We start from the raw sequence: 18,273 nt of genomic DNA, 5'->3' as shown, positions 1-18,273 counted from the left end.
TTTATAGTGATGCCATAATTCGTTGAGGTTTTTTGATTATCAGTAGTAAAGACCTATAGCTTATTACAACAGACTTCTAAAATCAATGTGCAAAAGAGAAACATGAGTACAGAAAATAAGCTAAAAATGTAACGTTAAGTCTGTTAGTGGAGGGGAAAAGTGAGAACAAGTGGCAGGATAATGGGGTTAACCAACTGGCATGATTTATTCTTGACTTAGTTCACCAGGGTCACCTACCACGCATCTTGCTTAACGTTAACATTTGTGCCTTCAGTCGAGGTTTAAATATTTTAGAGAAAATCGCTTTTTTTTTTTTAGAGAAAATTTCAGAGAAAACCAAGCAAACACTGCCATCCCACCAGGCTCAAGCTCTCTTGGCAGGGTCTTGTAAATGCGCCGATTCCCTTCAGAGAGGGTTTCGAGGCAAGACAAAAACCTGTCTGGCGCCCAAGTCAGCAGAAAGCCTTCTCTGTCAGCAGCTCCAGGGATGTTGAAGGTGATGGGGGCCGGGAGAGTCAGACCGGTGACCTAGCAGCGCCGTCGCCATGATAACCACAGCAGGAGGTAGGTGACCGGCGACAGAAGCTTGGGAGAGTGAAGCAAAGACACACCTATTGCGTAAGCGTCCAAACCCCCTCGCTCCCAGGGACGCGCAGGCGCAACGCTGCTCCACGCTCCGGGGGTTGAGCCCCTCACTTTGTCGTCACAGGGCAGATGGTCAGGGTGCGTCCGCCTTTTCCCTCCCCCCTCCATCCTCCTCCCTTTTTCCCCTCCCCTAGTCCTCAGTCTTCTCCCTCCTTCCTCTCTCCCTCCCTCTGGCGTCCCCAGCCGACACCCGCTTCCGGTCGGCGGCCGTCTGCGGAAGGGTGTCCCGCCTCTTCCGCCTTTACAGCGGAGGTGGCGGCGGCGGCGGCGGCGCCTGCGCGTCTTCTGTCAGGGTCAGCAGGCGGGTCCCCTGGGTGGTCCACCTGCGCGTCGCGGAGCCGCGCCGTGGGGGTCGATGGCGATGAACTATAACGCGAAGGATGAAGTGGATGGTGGACCCCAGTGTCCTCCCGGGGGCCCCGCTAAGAACCGGAGACCGGATAACACGGCCTTCAAACAGCAACGGTTGCCGGCTTGGCAGCCCATCCTCACGGCTGGCACGGTGCTCCCTACCTTCTTCATCATCGGCCTCATCTTCATCCCCATTGGCATCGGCATCTTCGTCACCTCCAACAACATCCGCGAGATCGAGGTGAGGGGTGGGAGCGGCCGTGGGAGTTGGCGCTGCCCGGGAACGGGGTCCTCCCGGTCTGCTCTACTCCAGCCTCAGCTCCCTTGAGGTTGACAGGCTGGCTCTGCCCTCCCCTGCGTCTTCTTCCTCTTCCTCTGTTTCTCCTGTTTCTTTCTGTCTGTTTCCGGAATTTTGCAGTTTTTCTCCCGAGTTTCCTCCTGCGATTTCCAGGGCTTCAGACGGGATGAATGTTTAATGCAGGGGGTGGGTCAGATGAAGAACGTCCCTTTAATGCGCGGTTCGTGTGGTTCTGTGGGGCTTTTTGCCTCCAGCAGAGGTTAAAACACAGTGGGGGAGAAAGAAGTTCTGTGTAGATGTAACTCCGGGAAAATTGACTTGGTCAGAGTGTCGTTACCCGTGTTGGGGATTACAGAGATTAACGCGTTGGCCATTGTTAAGGGAAGGGAGCCAGGGTCATAGAGGTATTGATGGTTTTATGTCAAGAAGTTTCCCAGATCACATAATAGGACACATAACAGAAGTACGTACAGTACCCTTCATTTTGGGCTAGTAAATGCTTTTAGTTGTAAGGCATGATAGAGATAAAAGATAACCAGAATCTCCAGTTCTAGTTTTTACTTTGAGGCTGCGTTTAATAATAATAGAATTTAAATTTTAAAAAGAGAGCCAAAGACTATACACAGAATTAGTTGTACACTATCTACTGAACACTTTACTGATATAAGACATGACAAACTTGGAGAAGCATCTTGACTTCAGAACAGCAATAATAGTATCTTCATCTATTTGTAGTGGTGGAGGTAGGTTGGTACTAGAATGTAAATACTTCGTAGAGATGTCCGGTACTAAAATCTGTACATCCCCATTTTTGGTATACCAGATGGTATTTTTATCTGTTTGGAAGGGCAGGAACTAGTATCAAGTTCTCTTGATTTCTTCTGTTCTATCAGGTTATGCCATTTTTCTAATTTTATTAAATACTTTAAATCTGTGTATGTGATTTAATGGGATTTTCAGAGTAATTTTATTTCAATTACGGAATAGGCGTGAAGATACCTACTTTACGCATAATCTGCGGTGTTAACTTGTAAAAGCAAAATCAATATATCCTTTAATTGTACAATGATCACTTTTAAGTTTATAGTGGTAAGAATATTATCAATAGCATAGTATTTAAATCTTTTGCTAAAAATTCATTTTTGGTTTAATACGTGAAGAAAGTGCCACAGTATGTTTACCCAGCATGTATACTTACTTGTTTTATCATTTTTCTCTCCCTAATAGTCCTGCAAATAGGGTGCTTGTTCACTCAACCACTCTAGGATCACACATGTCAGGATATGAGCAAGACAGTGTAACACAAGGACCTATGGGCTCTAGGTTGGTGTTAGGCAGAGCTGGTGTTAAATTCCAGCTCAGCCACTAACAAGCTCAGTTTATTGGGAAACTTTATCTCTCTAAGCCCAAGTTTTCTCACCTGTAAAATAGGTGAATAATGCCTATCTTATAAAATTTGGGAATCAGTGTTTTTAATTCCCAAATTTTATAAGATAGGCATTATTCACCTATTTTACAGGTCAGGAGATGAGAAATGGAGTCAGAGAGGTTGGTATTTGTTACTAAGCTAACAGAGTATTATAAAATGGAGGCAGAAACCTAGATGTCTTGATTCCCAGCCTTAATCTTTTACACTATGCTGGAATCATAACTGCGTTGTGCATAGTTAAGTAGAAGAAAATAATTTAACATTAGAAATTGGATCATTTTACTTAAACGTAAGATATTAAGATGGAAATAGCAGTAATTCGGAATTTTATGCTATGGGAATTTAGTAAATTATCAGAACTCAATTTGTTAATATTTACTATACTATGAAGATAAATATTTACTTTAAAACGTTTGGGTTCTGGGGGTGCCTGAGTGGCTCAGTGGGTTAAGGCCTCTGCCTTTGGCTCAGGTCATGATCCCAGGGTCCTGGGATCGAGCCCCACATCAGGCTCTCCCTGCTCAGCGCGGAGCCTGCTTCCCTTCCTCTCTCTCTGCCTGCCTCTGTGACTACTTGTGATCTCTGTCTGTCAAATAAATAAATAAAATCTACAAAAAAAAAAAAAAAACCTTTAAAACTTTTGGGTTCTGAATTAAGTAAGGTTCTTTACACTAAGTGGTTGTTGAAATGGAAATGTTTTGACTACTTCTCATGTATGTAATTCTGATATCAAAGTGCCTGAGGAGTCTCCTGCACCTTGGTCTAATGGTTAAAAGGGAACTAAGAGTCAAGGCAGTATTGTTGAGGTCTCAGGTCTGTTACTCTAGTTTGTGATTCTTGGTATGTTTTTGAGACTTAGTTTCTTTTTCTTGAAGAATCAAAAAAATTCAGTCTAGATGATCTCTGATATGCTGTTCAGCTCTAAAAATTTATGACTTCCAGCTTTAATGAGGTTTTTAAAAAATGCTGTGTATTCAGATTGGATCACCTTTAGAACCAGAGGAAATTAAAATTAGGAATTTTGTACCAACACTGACAATACAGTTGTATAAACAGAATTGCAATTTTTAAAAATTTGGCTGTTGACTATGCAGAAAATTGGTTCTGGATTAGGTGTGGAATACTGGAGAAACCTGGAGAACTTTCCCAAAATGCACATGCTTCTTTTTGCAAGCTCTCCACCCTCTGTTAGCTACTAGTTTAGGTTAAAATTTTTTGAGGGTTGGGGTGCTGTGGTGGACCAGGTCATGATACCAGGGTCCTGGGATTGAGCCCCCTGTTGGGCTTTCTAAAGCTCAGTGGGGAGTCTGATTCTCACTCTCCCTTTGACCCTGCTCCCTGCTTGAGCTCTCTTGCTGGCATGCTCTCGCTCTCAAATGAATAAGTAAAAAATCTAAAAATGTATATATATGTTGAGGTTTATTAAAAGTAAGTGGGTAATAACAAGTTCTTTCCAAGTTCTACACTGTAAGTTTCTCACACTTGGCTTATTTTCTCAATTTTGAAAATTTTAGGAACTTTGATTGCTGTATTACATCTAATTATTAGGCAAGAGGAGACTTGTCAAATAAGAATACTTTTGTAATATAGCTTAGAGTGAGTGCTAAGATCAGAAGTCCAGATATTTTAGGCACAAAAAAATCAGTAGGTCTGTACCCTAAGAGTATTATTTTAAAAAATTAATCTTGTAAAGCACATTGGACTCTGCTGAAAAAGTTATAAAAAAGATATTTTTAATTATAATTCTTATATTTGGCAGTATTATCTCTCCAGCCCCATCCTGTTAAGTCTGTATATCTTGTTTAGTTGGTTTTTAGTTTTTCTACCATCTAATTCAGTGAACTTATTAGAAAACTAAAATTGTTAATTTTATCGTTCATACGAAAATATTTTAAATATTTAATATGTCACTTGACATTAAAGTTTAGTATCTTCATTTATTATTAGCAGCAAGGAATTTCCTTTAATTTGGCAGTTGTAGGAGTCAGGCACATCCTTTTATGACAAAAATAATGATTTTCTAGTCTAGGGCCTCTGTTGGTGAGACTGAGCTATTACCCGAATACAGCTTACTTCAAAAAGCTAATGAGATATTCTTAACTTTTACAAAAGCATTTATCAGTGTGAATTCTTAGAATCGGATGACTACATTTTTCAAAGTAATATCCAGAGTAAATTTAAAAACTAAATATTTACCTTAAATTAATATTGCCAAAAGTGTTCAGCAAACTTTTTCATTAAATTTTAATGGAATAGGACTTCCCTTTCCACCCACAACATGTTTGATAAAGAAATCCCAACTCTCCTCTGCTTTTATCTTACTATGTCATTTACTGCCCTCAATTATTTAATCCTGTTTACTTTCTGTTTTCCTCATTTCCTAGTTATATTCCTATATAACTTAGAATCTTACGTAATAAGGTTTTTAAGAGGATTAGATTTCTTTTCTGCATTTAGCATTATTCTTTGTTTATACTTAGCCTACAGCTAAGAGTCAAGGAAGAATAAATTTTTGGGTAGAAATAATGGTTAAAGATAAGGCATTGTATGTTAAGAAATTTAAAATTTTCCTATTCACATGAATTGCAGTGGCTTAGAAGCTGACTCTTAGAAACTAAGAGTTCTAATTTGTTTGTGTTTTAATTTGTTTCTCAAGCAACTTTGGTACTTAGAGCAAGGCATGACAAAGTAAATATGGCTGGTCCAGACCATTTTGCAAAGCTCAGGAACTGAGACTGCTTCTATAGATGAACATTTGCAGTTGATTTGATGATAGAAAACACTGACTTTGGACCCCAGTTACGTGAAATGTTATACCCGCAAAATAATTTCATTCTTATTAGTAGACGTGTGTTACCAGAAGATTGTATGCTAATGCTAATATATTTTGAATTTCATCAATACAAATTTGTGCAAAGTTGTTTTCTCTTTTTATATAAAGAACCTACATAATATCGTTGGGTCCGTAATTAAAGGAACAAGACTGATACAAAGCGAAGGTCAAGCAAAGCTTTATTTCGCACCAAGCATTGAGAATCAAACCGACCCACTGGGGCTGTCTCTTACAAAGAGGTGACCCTTCCCTGCCTTACAGACTAACTTTTATAGAGCAAAGGCCATGTGGTTGAGCCTGGCCACACGCAGGTGGCCAATGAGATTGCAACACACACAGAAAGCTGCATGGTCATGCTAGGTCACACACCGGTGGCCAATTGAATTACAATTCACCCCATAGCCTATCACCTTGGTCACAATTGGCGCCCAAAAGGCACCCAAAAGGCGAGGCCCACACTCCTTGGTAGCTAGGGAGACTGTATGCACGCTCCACTGTTTGGATGCCACCACCTGGCCGACTCATCCCTGCATCCAGGCTCTGTTATTTCTACCTGACCTGACCCACACTTGTATTTGGGCTCTGTTATCTGGAACTGGTCGACCATATTTTACTGGTTTTCTGGACTTGCTTTTAAGTAGGTTCCGGGGTGCGGGGGGATGCAGGGGCAGGGTCAGTTTAAGTTTGCATAAACAGCAAAATCACCGTTTAACCGGATAGAATCGCTCTGGCTAAATAGGCCCTTACAATATCCTCGACTTTGCTTCTTGGTTTGCAAAGCCTAGAGTGTTTACTTTCTGGCCCTTTACAGAAAAGAATTTCCTGCCCTTGAGTTAGAGTTTTAAAGAAACATACTGGCAAATTTAGCATTTGTTACAAAAATAGCAATTTTTAACTTAAACTTTATAATTCTCAATAATCTTTCAAGGTAGGTGTAATGATCTCTGATAATTGCTTGTGTTCAGCCTTCTTTGTACACATTTCATAGATAAAAAAGGCCTTAGCTAAACATATTAATCTTGGTTCAGGTGATACCATTCTTCATTTCTTTACACAGTCAGATAAAGTTCAAGAAACCTTTAAAAAATTGCTTTTGAGATTTTTACTTTGGAGAAAGGATTCCAGATAAATTCTTTAGTGTGGAAGTATTAGTTCAAAGGGGTACTTAAAAAGCCATTTTATTTATTTATTTGTTTGTTTGTTTAAGAGAGAGAGAGAAAGGGAATAATTTTTTTTTTAAGATTTTTTTTTTAAATTTATTTGACAGACAGAGATCACAAGTAGGCAGAGAGGCAGGCAGAGAGAGAGAGAGAGAGAGGAGGAAGTAGGCTCCCAGCTGAGCAAAGAGCCCGATGTGGGGCTTGATCCCAGGACCCTGGGATCGTGACCTGAGCCAAAGGCAGAGGCTTTAACCCACTGAGCCACCCAGGCGCCCCTAAAATGCCATTTTTAGAGCTTAATCTAATTAATACTTACTGTGATTTACCTTATTACTCAGCATTTTGTTGGGTGACCTGTTTAGGTCTTATACTGATTTCCTTTAAGGCAGATTTACATTCAAAAATGGAAATTTTCCAGTCCTCCTTATACAGTGTGAAAACTGTATGTCCTTCAAATTCCTCCTTTCCCAGCTTATTAAATTCAGTTTGGTTCTGAGGAATAGGATATATTTTTAGAGTTACTAAGGAGAAAGGACAGTTTTATTTAGAGGAACAATTATAGTGGTAGCAAAACAAAGTTGAGAAATATTATGATAACCTTTAATCTAGTCATCAACATCTGTTCTGTTTTAGCTCTGGTTCTTTGTGTTTTGTATTTAAGCTAATGGGCATGTGTACAGTTTACCATTGTATTCTGTATTATGCTTTGTATGCTTTTGACATTTAATAAGCACTACTTTTTAAAATTGAGTGAACTCTAGTTCCTCTTCCCTCTGGTAACTTCTTTCTTTCTAGGATAAGTTATGGACTGTTGTCTTCAGTATGAACTTTTCCCCCCTACCTTTACTGAGATATATAATTAACAAATAAAAATTGTATATTTTAAGGTCTTCAGTGTATGATGGTTTGATATATGTATGTATGCATTGTGAAATGATCACCATAATCAAGCTGTTTAACACATCCATCACCTACCACAGTTAACTTTTTTAAAAAGATTTATTTGGTGTAAACACTTCAGTGAGAATACTTAAGGTCCACTCTTAACAAAAAGATAGAGATAACAAGTGCTGGTGAAGGTGTAGACAAAAGGGAACCCCAGTGGAATATAAATCGGTACAACCCTTATGGAAGAGCATCAGAAAATTTACAAAGGAACTACCATATGCTCCCACAGTCCCACTACTGGGTATATATCCAAAGGAAATGAAGTTAGTATCTGAAAGGGTTATCTGCACTCCCATGTTCACAAATCTTGTGTTTATATCCAGTAGATTTTATTACAGTCTGGACATTAGGTCAGGCTACCCTTGAATTTTATTTTTTATTTATTTATTTTTTTTTTTAAAGATTTTATTTAGCCATTCGATAGAGAGAGATCACAAGTAGGCAGAGAGGCAGGCAGAGAGAGAGGAGGAAGCAGGCTCCCTGCTGAGCAGAGAGCCCGATGCGGGACTCGATCCCAGGACCCTGAGATCATGACCTGAGCCGAAGGCAGCGGCTTAACCCACTGAGCCACCCAGGCGCCCTTCCCTTGAATTTTAGCTGATAAAGGATTTAGTGGGTTTTGGTGGTAAAAACTCATAGACTGAGTTAAAATTTTCAAGAGTTTTAATTGATATTTTGCACACTCTGTATGCAAAGTGCTGCTGTGGACATAGTGAACATTAGAAAAATGGGAACGGAGCCTCTTTAAATTTTTTTTTTCCTTAAGCAGAGAGTAGTCTTTCTTAAGGACCCTAGAATCTTTAGGGGGATATGAGATTATACATCTAAAAGGAAAACAAAGCCTTGCTAGGTGAGTGGCACAAGCAGAACATGCCTTAATAGTTCAAAGGAAGATAAGATTACATCTGTCTTTAATAACCACGGGAGGCTTTGTGGTGGAAGTGGGCTTTGAACTGGAACTGGAAGGATAAATAACACTTCTAAATGGGAAGTTGGAGGCATTCCGAGAAAGGAGATTAATATGAGGAAAGGTATAGTGACAGAAAATCAAAAGGTGTATAGAGAATATAGGAGTAAGGGCAAATAAGCCAGTGCCAGATTGTGGATAGACTTTGAGTATTTGATAATGAGTATGTAAACTAGGGAAGTGACATGATTGATACAGTGTGTATCTGTTAGGATTGGGTTCAACCATGAGGAATTAATATTTTCCTTCTCATGTAAAAATCCCTTAGAAACACAGTCTCTGGCTAGGGTGGAGGTACTGTTTTACTAGGTCTAGTTTACTGCTCTGTCATTGGTAGGGATTGAAACTGACGCTAACAGTCCAGAATGAAGGATAGAGCTCTGTTGTCACATCCTTTTCCAGGCCGCAGTTTGAAAGAAGAGATAAAGAACAAAGGGGTAGGCCTTTTAAAGATGGTTTGAGGAAGCTGCCTCAGTGCTACCTCCACTTACTTAGTAACAAGGACACACTAGCTGTAAGGGCAGCTAGAGGCTAGAAATGTGGCCTTTATTTTGATAACAAGATTCTCAGCTGGTAATTGAGGTTTGTTTGTTTTTTTTATGAAGGTTTTTATTTTAATTTCAGTGTAGTTAACATACAGTGTTATATTAGTTTCAGGTGTACAGTACAGTGATTCAGCATTCTATACATGACTCAGTGCTCATAGTGATAAGTGTACTCTTTAATCCCCATCCCCTATTGCCCCCATCCCCCTGCCTACCCCCACCTCTGGTGATCATCAGTTTGTTCTCTAAATTAGTAATTGAGTTTTAAGCTATGGAAGAAAGGTAGCACAGAAATTGAGGTTGGAGGATGTTAGGAGTCTCCGCAAAATAAAGCTCTATATAGAAAGATTTGTGTGGTGGTAATATATTGACAGGATGGGAGCTAAGTCATCTAGATATAAGGCTAAGAGTTTAGACATGGAAAAATAGGTTGCATTTTTATATTGATTATAGTATTGAGTTGAACTTGATTTCACAGTAAAAGGCAGTATGTGAAAAGCAAATCCAATTTTATTACTTTGCTGATAAGTTTTTAAAAAAAAATAAGTTGATAGGAATTTTGAATATCATCACCTTCCTCTTATTTTCTTCAGTCTCTTTTCTTTCTCTGTTCAGCATATAAGTGTTCCAATTTTACCTCTTAAAAAAATGAGAAGTTCTATCTTAATTCTGTTTAGTAATAAAAATATTAATAATTTGCCTTTGAGATTTTACTGTGCTAAGAATTTTACATACATATGTCATTTGATTCATTTGATATAATGACACAATGGTAATGTTGTTATTATACCTTTTTTGTTTGTTTGTTTTGGGAGAGGCATTAAATCTGAGATTAAGTCGTTTCTTAGTCACATAGCTAGAATTCACATCCTAGCACTCTTACCTCTTGTTTTGATTCTTGTAGGTGCTGGTCCGTATTCTCTTTTTCCAGTCTGTGTGAAAAGAAGGGCCATACTTATTGATAATGTATTCTTACCTTTCATTGACTTGCTCTTTAATTCACTATATCTGAAGTATGTTGGATAGTGAAAAGTGCCATGAAGAAAAATGAAGGGAAGGGAATATGAACGGTTGACAGTTTTAAATAAAATAGGAAGGCTTCAGTAAAGTGGTACTTGAATAAAGGTCTAAAAGAAGTCAGGGAATGAGCCATATTGGTAACTGAGGGAAGAATGTACCAGGCAGAAGAAAGAATAAGAGCAAAAGTCCTGAAGAGTGTATTTATTAGGATGTTTGAGGAACAACAGAGGCTGGTGTGGCTGGAATAGAGTGAGAAGTGGAGAAGAATAGAAGAAATGAGGTTAGAGTGGTAAAGTATCAGGCTGCACAGCACATGGGCCACTGTAAGGATTTTGGAAGCCACCGAAAATGTTCACACACATAGGTGACATGATTTTACTTGGAGTTAAAAGAGTCACTCTGGGGTGCCTGGGTGGCTCAGTGGGTTAAGCCACTGCCTTCAGCTCAGGTCATGATCTCAGGGTCCTGGGATCGAGTCCTACATCAGGCTCTCTGCTCGGCAGGGAGCCTGCTTCCCTCTCTCTCTCTCTCTGCCTGCCTCAGCGTCTACTTGTGATTTCTGTCAAATAAATAAATAAAATCTTTAAAAAAAAAAAAAAAGTCACTCTGGCCACGATAAGGAGAATATTACCTGGAGGATAAAAGTAGAAGCAAGTATGGGGAAGCAAGAATGCCCTGTCTTCTTCAAAGTGTCTAGCTAGCTGGGCTAAGAATTAAATTGACATGAGATGGATTAATAGGAGAAAATCAAATTTAATAGTGTACATATGGGGAGTCCACACAGACATGGAAATTCCAAAACCAGGCAAAATTAGGTTTATATGTCATAATGAACTAAGGAGAAGGGTAGGGGTCTGTTACTTCAAAGGGAAGGAATGTAGTTCACAGGAAGATCTGTAATTGCTTGGTAAACAAACGTTTGCTGGGCCACTCAGAAACCATGGGACATAGAAGACTGATCAAACAGGCCTGGCTCGCTAGGTTCTTCCCTGTTGACCCTATGTAGTTCATTGTATAATATAGTTATCTTAGGTGATAGCTCTGTTCCTGGAGCAGGTCCTCTAAATTATTTTTAGGCAGTTGTAGGGGGAGGTAAAACCTTTTTCTGAATCTGCTGAATTTTGATGGCTTTTTAACTTAAATGACCCTTATTACCACTGGCCCATCTTGGAGCAGCTTGCCCTTCCTTGGTCCTACGCAGGGAAACCAGATAAAGGTCTGCTGCCATAATTCAAGCAGGAGATTAGGGGGCTACAGTAGAATGGTTGCAGTAAAAAGCATTTAGATTTAGAATATGTTATGACATGGATATCATGTATAAAATTTATTCTTTTGTTTAGTTACTGTATTTTGAGTTGTTAAAACATAGGCAAATGTTGGATTAATGAATTTTTTTAATAAAAAATATATTATGAACATAGAGCTAATGGAATTTTCTCAGGTAGTAAATATGCTGGGGGGTGAAAGAAATTGTAGAATAAAAGATAAGATATTTTGACCTACATTGGAAGGATGGAGTTATAGTTTATTGAGATGGGGGAAGGCTGGAGAAGTGTTTTAGTATAGTTTTAGGGGCTTTTGGAGGGTGACTTGTTAGAATGAGATGACTTTTAAACATTCAAATTGGAAATAATGAGTAGGCAATTGAATATATGAGTCTGGGGGAAGGTAGAGACTTGGGTTGTAAATTTTGAGGGTTAATCAGCATAGATGATTTATAAAGACATAAAGTGGAATGAAGTCAAGAGAGTGGTTACAGGTCAGAGAAAAGTGAGAGCATCTAGACAGCCCAGTCACTCCAGTGTTTGTGGAGGCTGGGGAGAGGAGGAGGAACAGCAAAGGAGATTAGAAAGGAGCAGCCAGTGAGGTGGGAGAAAAACAAGGTAAACTCGGTGTCCTGGAAACCAGTTTTAGGAAAAAGCCTGTGAACAATTATGCCCAGTGTTCCTGCTTATTAGAGTTCATATAAAGGGAGGACTGAGAGCTGACCTTGGAATTACATGATGTTATTTCATAATAGAAGAAGCAGTGATGAACCTGTCCTACAGTGAGTACCGTCACCATCCACATGTGCTGTTTTTCTTTTTTTTTTTTAAGATTTTATTTATTTATTTGACAGAGATTACAAGTAGGCAGAGAGGCAAGCAGAGAGAGAGGAAGGGAAGCAGCAGGCTCCCTGCTGAGCAAAGAACCCAGAACCCTGAGATCATGACCTGAGCCCAAGGCAGAGGCTTTAACCCACTGAGCCACCCAGGCGCCCCACATCCACATGGCTTTTCACATCAGAAATCCTGGAATTCAAACTAAACTTGATTATCATTATCCTATCTCTAGGCACTAAGTTCTGTGATTTTCTTGCTTAAAATTTCTCACTTAAAATTTTTCCTGTGGCTTCTACTATTCAGGCTTATGTTCAAATCCCTTAACGTGGAATGTATTTTTCTTCAAGGTAGGCTACTTTTCTGCTTCTTTAGCCTTACCTCCTACCACTCCCTTACTGTTTGCTCTAGCCATAGAAAACTACTATAGTGGGGCGCCTGGGTGGCTCAGTGGGTTAAGCCGCTGCCTTCGGCTCAGGTCATGATCTCAGGGTCCTGGAATCGAGTCCCGCATCGGGCTCTCGGCTCAGCAGGGAGCCTGCTTCCTCCTCTCTCTCTGCCTGCCTCTCTGCCTACTTGTAATCTCTCTCTGTCGAATAAATAAATAAAATCTTAAAAAAAATAAAAATAAAAAAAAGAAAACTATTATAGTTTCTGGAATGTGGCATGCTGCCAGATCTACCTAAATTGTCCGTCCTTTTCTTATTCTTCCATTTGTTTCAAATTTCATTCCTGTCAACACTATGGAAAATGTTCCCTGATTCCTCCCTTTCCCCACCTGATATAAGTGCTTCTCTGGTCCCATAAGTACTAGCTTATGGCTTTTTATAACATTATCAAATTATATCTGGTAATTATTAACATGATTTTACTTTCACTAGCCTGTAAATTCTTTTGTAGTACGAACAATGTGTTTTTCCATTATGTATTCCTATCCTATAGCACAATATTTGGCATTTAATAGGGGATAAGATGTTTTAATGAACAAATTAACTAAATTGAATGAGTACAATCAAGAAATTTTAAAACAGTTTACTGAGTTTATTGATCATCTGAATGGTATTGTCTCAAGGAGTTACTGAAATTAGCCAAGGAAAGTGTTACAGAGTACAAGATGAAACTTGTATTAATATGATAGCCACCCATGTCTATAGGTAAAACAAATTTGCCAGTTGAACAGTCATCTAGAGAATGTTGAAAATTCAGCAAACAGGTTAATTGGCAAATGTTGCAGCAAAGGAGGGGGGAGTACATGATTTTAAAAATGGCATGAAATACATCCCCTTCTCCTATACACAAACACAGGCTTTTTTTGAGGTTTATTATTTATTTTATTTTAAAAAAAGATTTTATTTATTTGACAGACAGAGACACAGCGAGAGAGGGAGCACAAGCAGGTGTAGTGGGAGTGGGAGAGGAAGAAGCAGGCTTCCTGCTGAGCAGGGAGCCCAACATGGGGCTTGATCCTAGGATTCTGGGATCATGACCTGAGCCGAAGGCAGACACTTAACAAATGAGCCACCCAGGTGCCCCTTTTTGAGGTTTATTTTAAAAAGAAGTAGGAGCGCCTGGGTGTTTCAGTGGGTTAAAGTCTCTGCCTTCGGCTTAGGTCATGGTCTTAGGGTCCTGGAATTGAGCCCCCGCCCCCCCACATCTGACTCTGCTCAGCGGGGAGCCTGCTTCCACCTCTCTCTCTCTCTGCCTGCCTCCCTGCCTACTTGTGACCTCTGCCCGTCAAATAAATAAATAAATAAATAAATAAAATCTTTAAAAAGAAAAAAAGAAGTGCTGTTGTATACATATTAGTTCTGAAAAATTGGAAGCCATAGATCGGCCAACCATCAGATACATAGATTTGTAGTTTAATTTCTAAAATTAAATGAAACTTATTTAAGAATGATTATAAGATTATAGCATCTAATAGCATTGTTCATCAATATACTAAGCTGGCTATTGTTCTAAGTTCTCAGGTCTCAGATTATATATGATTATGTTTAGTTTTTAGTACCGTTTAAAAAAGTTTTTTTAACTTATTTTTAAAAAATATATAATGTACTTTTCCTCCTCCTTTTAAAAATATTAGAATGAGGTCTCAAAGTTTGATCTGTAGTGCAAGCAATGAGAGTCAAATTCAGGGATACTAATTATATTGCTAAGGAAGAATTAGCAGAACTCGGAGGCCAATGCCAAAGTTGATGTTGAGATTTTGAACTTGGATGCTGTGATACTGTAGCCAGGACACAGAGGTGCAAGAGCACCTGGCTCCCGGGGGTCCCAAATATATCAGATTAGGCCAGTTGCCACTGACAAAATCCAAAGACAGAAAGAGGAGTAGTGGTGAAACAAGAAGAGAATTTATTTCAGTGTGGCCAACACGGGAAGGTAGTGGACTAGTTTCCCAAAGGCTGTCTCCAAAGTGTTGAAAATACTTCTAGGTTTATATAAGGAAAATGTGGGACAAAGTTCACTGGGTACACACAGGTGGGCAGTAAAGGTCAGGTGAGTCATTGTCTTGGGGGTCAGCCATGCTCATTTTGCTGGCTCAGGGTAGTCTTTAATGCTGAGGGGGTAATTTTGGTCCCCAGTCATGGGGATACTTTGCCTGTAGGATCTTTTGCTTGAGTTAATCAATAAGCTGGAAAGAATCAGTTAGAAAATACAGACTGAAGTCAAAATGGAGGTAGTTGAAATAAGTCCTCTTTTAGTACCGTTTAAGGTATCAAAAGACAACCACTGACTGGGTGTGAGATCAGGGATTCAATGACCTATCATTACTGATTTTTTTTAAAGTCAAGTTTTTAGTGAAGCACAACCAAAAAGGATTAAAAAATCACATACATATAGCTTAATTTTGAAAAGATCACCATAGATTTGAAATAGAGATGGTAAGAGTTCAATTAGGAGGTAAGAAACTCAACCAAGTGAATACATCTAGGAATTAAAAATTGGACTAGGTGGTGGAGATAAGACCAGTCACAATTTAGAAAGGGCGGTATAATGGATGCCACGTGGTATAAGACAGCATTGCCAGGAAGGAGCACTGGAGACAAAGGTAAAAGCCACTAATATTTGAACATCTGTTGGACTATACAAAAACAACATTTTGTATAGAAATGACCATGTATTCCTCCAAATAGAAAGCTCTGCTTTACTCATTGATTTATCTGTTCCTTTGACCTACCCTGTTATATAGTTTGGATCATAATTAGCAAAGCCCTTTTCATCATTTCTATCCTAGGCAGTTTTTATAACTTGATAACCTTAGTAAGACTTTTAAGGAATTTTATGTTAGAGTTTGTTTTTTTGTGTGTAGAAATGGGTTAAATGTCATATATAAAACTTTATATGAAAATTTATATTATAAAATTACATTTCAAATACTAAAAATTAAGATAGTCCTGGGATGATATTGTCAGGGAGGAAGAATATCTGGTACCCTTTAAGATCCTTCTAGGTGGACTAAGAATCAAATTGACATGAGACAGATTAACAGGAGAAAATCAAATTTGGTAATCCATGTACAGAAAACCCACACAGACCTGGAAATCCCAGGCAGTCAGGCAACGTTGCGCTTATATATGAGCTAAGGAGAGGAGTAGGGGTCTGAGGATACAAGAGAAAAATACCATTAGCAGGAAGGTAAAAGAAGGTATTTATAATTTTTTTTTTTTTTTAATTTGACAGACAGAGATCACAAGCAGGCAGAGAGGCAGGCAGAGAGAGAGGAGGAAGCAGGCTCCCCGCTGAGCAGAGAGCCAGGACCCTGGGATCATGACCTAAGCTGAAGGCAGAGGCTTTAACCCACTGAGCCACCCAGGTGCCCCAAAAGGAGGTATTTAGAAAGCAAAGGTTGCGTTGTTATGTAGATAAGTTTCTTTGGTAAAGAGGAATCTCTCTGAATAGCTTTCTTCCTGGTAAAAGCAGGCAATTGAGGGGAAAGTGAAGAGCTTTTCCTCAGTCTGCTGGGTTTTGATTACTTTTAGCTCAAAATAACGTTAATGCCTAAGTGGCCCATCTTGGAGCTGCCTGCCTTTGACCTCAGCAATACCTACTAATCACAACAAAATTTTAAAAGACTTTACTTATTTGACACAGAGAGGAGAGAACACACGTAGGCAGAGATGCAGGCAGAGGGAGGGAGAAGCAGGCTACCAGCTGAGCAGGGAGCCCGTTGAGGTGCTGGATCTCAGGGCCCTGGGATCATGACCAGAGCTGAAGGCAAACGCTTAACAGACTGAGCCACCCCAACAAAATCGTTTTCAATCTGTCTTTAAGTTGAAAAATATGAAGACTTTGTACTGTTTAAAACATCAGAATACTCACAATTGACACCAATTTTATTCTTTATTTAAAAGATTTTATTTTATTTGAGAGAGCAAGCAAGGGAGGAGCAGAGAGAAAGGGTGGGCTCCTAGCCAATATGACTGGTGTCCTTATAAGAAGAGATAGACAACAGATGCAGAGGGAAGGTGATGTGAAGACAGACACATAGGGAGAAGCAGGCAGTAATAGAGGCAGAGGTGGAGTGATGCAGCTGCAAGCCAGAGAACACCAAGAATTGGTAGCCACTACCAGAAGCTACAAGGAGGCAAGGAAGGAGTCTCCCCAGAGTCCCAGAGGGAGTAGAGCCCTGCTGACACCTAAAATTCAGACTTCTAGCTTCCAGAATTATGAGAGAATAAGTTACACTTTGTTGAAAGACACCCAGTTTGTGGCAGTTAGTTACAGCAGCCCCAGTCACATACCATAGTCACATACCAACCTTTTTGGTTTGGTGCAGTTACTTAACCTTGGAATTTCGATTTCCTCTCTGTAAAAGGTTAAGAGCAGTTCTGGCATAAAGAAGACAGTTGGGAAATAAGAGCTAGTTTTGCTATTGCTGTCCTTTCTTTAAAGATAATTTATATTATTACCTAATTCATAAATTTATCATCTCACGTATGAGATTGAAACTGATTGAATTAGAAGTAAAATCCTTGGGGTGCTTGGATGGCTCAGTTGATTGAGCTGTTGACTTTGGCTCAGGTTATGATCTCAGGGTCCTGGGATGAGCCCTTTGTAGTTTTTAGGTTCTCGGTCAGTTGGGGAATCCACTTGTCCCTCTCCTTTTGCGCCTACCCCTATTTGTGCTTTCTCTATCCAGTAATTTAAAAAATTTATTTTTTTAAGAGTAAAATCCTTGTTTATTGTTCCCACTCAGATTCCCTAATTTATAGAAACATACAGCAGCTTTCATATGACCCATAGAGTTTGATTTGGATAAAACAGATTACATTTGTTCTGTAGCTATAAGTTTAGAATTAAGCTTTTGATTTTTTAAAAAATAATCTTCAAAAAAGATTAAAATAGTGACTGAATCTAAAAAAAGTTCAATTGCTTTTAAGAGGCTATGAATAATTTAAATATGGCTGTTTATTTCTTCCTTTCACTCTGTTTATCTGACGAGCATTTTTGAGAGGAATTTTTCTACAGTGATGTATTACCTGTTAATAAAAAAATTAATGTTTTAAAAACTTTAAATTATATTATCGGTCCTCTAGGATACCCTGCTGCCTTATTTGTTGTACCTCTGTTACTTCTCTCACTCACAATCAGTACCTACCTTCTTTCCTACTACTGTGAAAAGAACATAGATTTTGGAGCAAAGCAAAGCTGGGTTCAAATTCTTGCTCATAATTACTAACAGGGTAATTTTGAGAAAATTACTAAACTTCCCTAAATAGGAGTCTTCTAGGTCAAAATAAGGAAAACAAAAACAAACTTTGCAGGACTATTGTACTTTTTAATGAGATGATGTATATTAAGTGCTTATTGTGTCTGGCACTTAGTGTATTTTAATAAACAGTAATTAGTAAAACACAGAGTATCCTTATGGCTCCAGTTTACCTTCCTTAAACTGAAAAACTGTCCATAAATCTGAAGTGTTTATGTTCATTGTCCTGAGATATACCTGTGCCCTCTATCTTCTTGCTTCTCTA

General features: G+C 39.1%; 1 protein-coding gene across 1 annotated transcript in view; it reads left to right on the top strand.

The window, feature by feature from the left end:
- The first annotated feature begins 853 nt into the window (after positions 1-853).
- The window catches only part of TMEM30A (transmembrane protein 30A), a 38,030-nt gene continuing 20,610 nt past the window's right edge, over positions 854-18,273 (top strand). Inside the window, exon 1 of the mRNA XM_059400941.1 lies at positions 854-1,237. Within this exon, the coding sequence (XP_059256924.1) occupies positions 1,001-1,237 (237 nt within the window). The 5' untranslated portion in view covers positions 854-1,000. The remainder of the gene's footprint in view (positions 1,238-18,273) is intronic.

This window comes from Mustela nigripes, chromosome 5, assembly GCF_022355385.1.
Source record: "Mustela nigripes isolate SB6536 chromosome 5, MUSNIG.SB6536, whole genome shotgun sequence".
In the NCBI taxonomy this organism is placed as follows: domain Eukaryota; kingdom Metazoa; phylum Chordata; class Mammalia; order Carnivora; family Mustelidae; genus Mustela; species Mustela nigripes.
The sequence above is the reverse complement of the archived record's forward strand: the minus strand, read 5'-3'. Positions and strand labels throughout refer to the sequence as shown.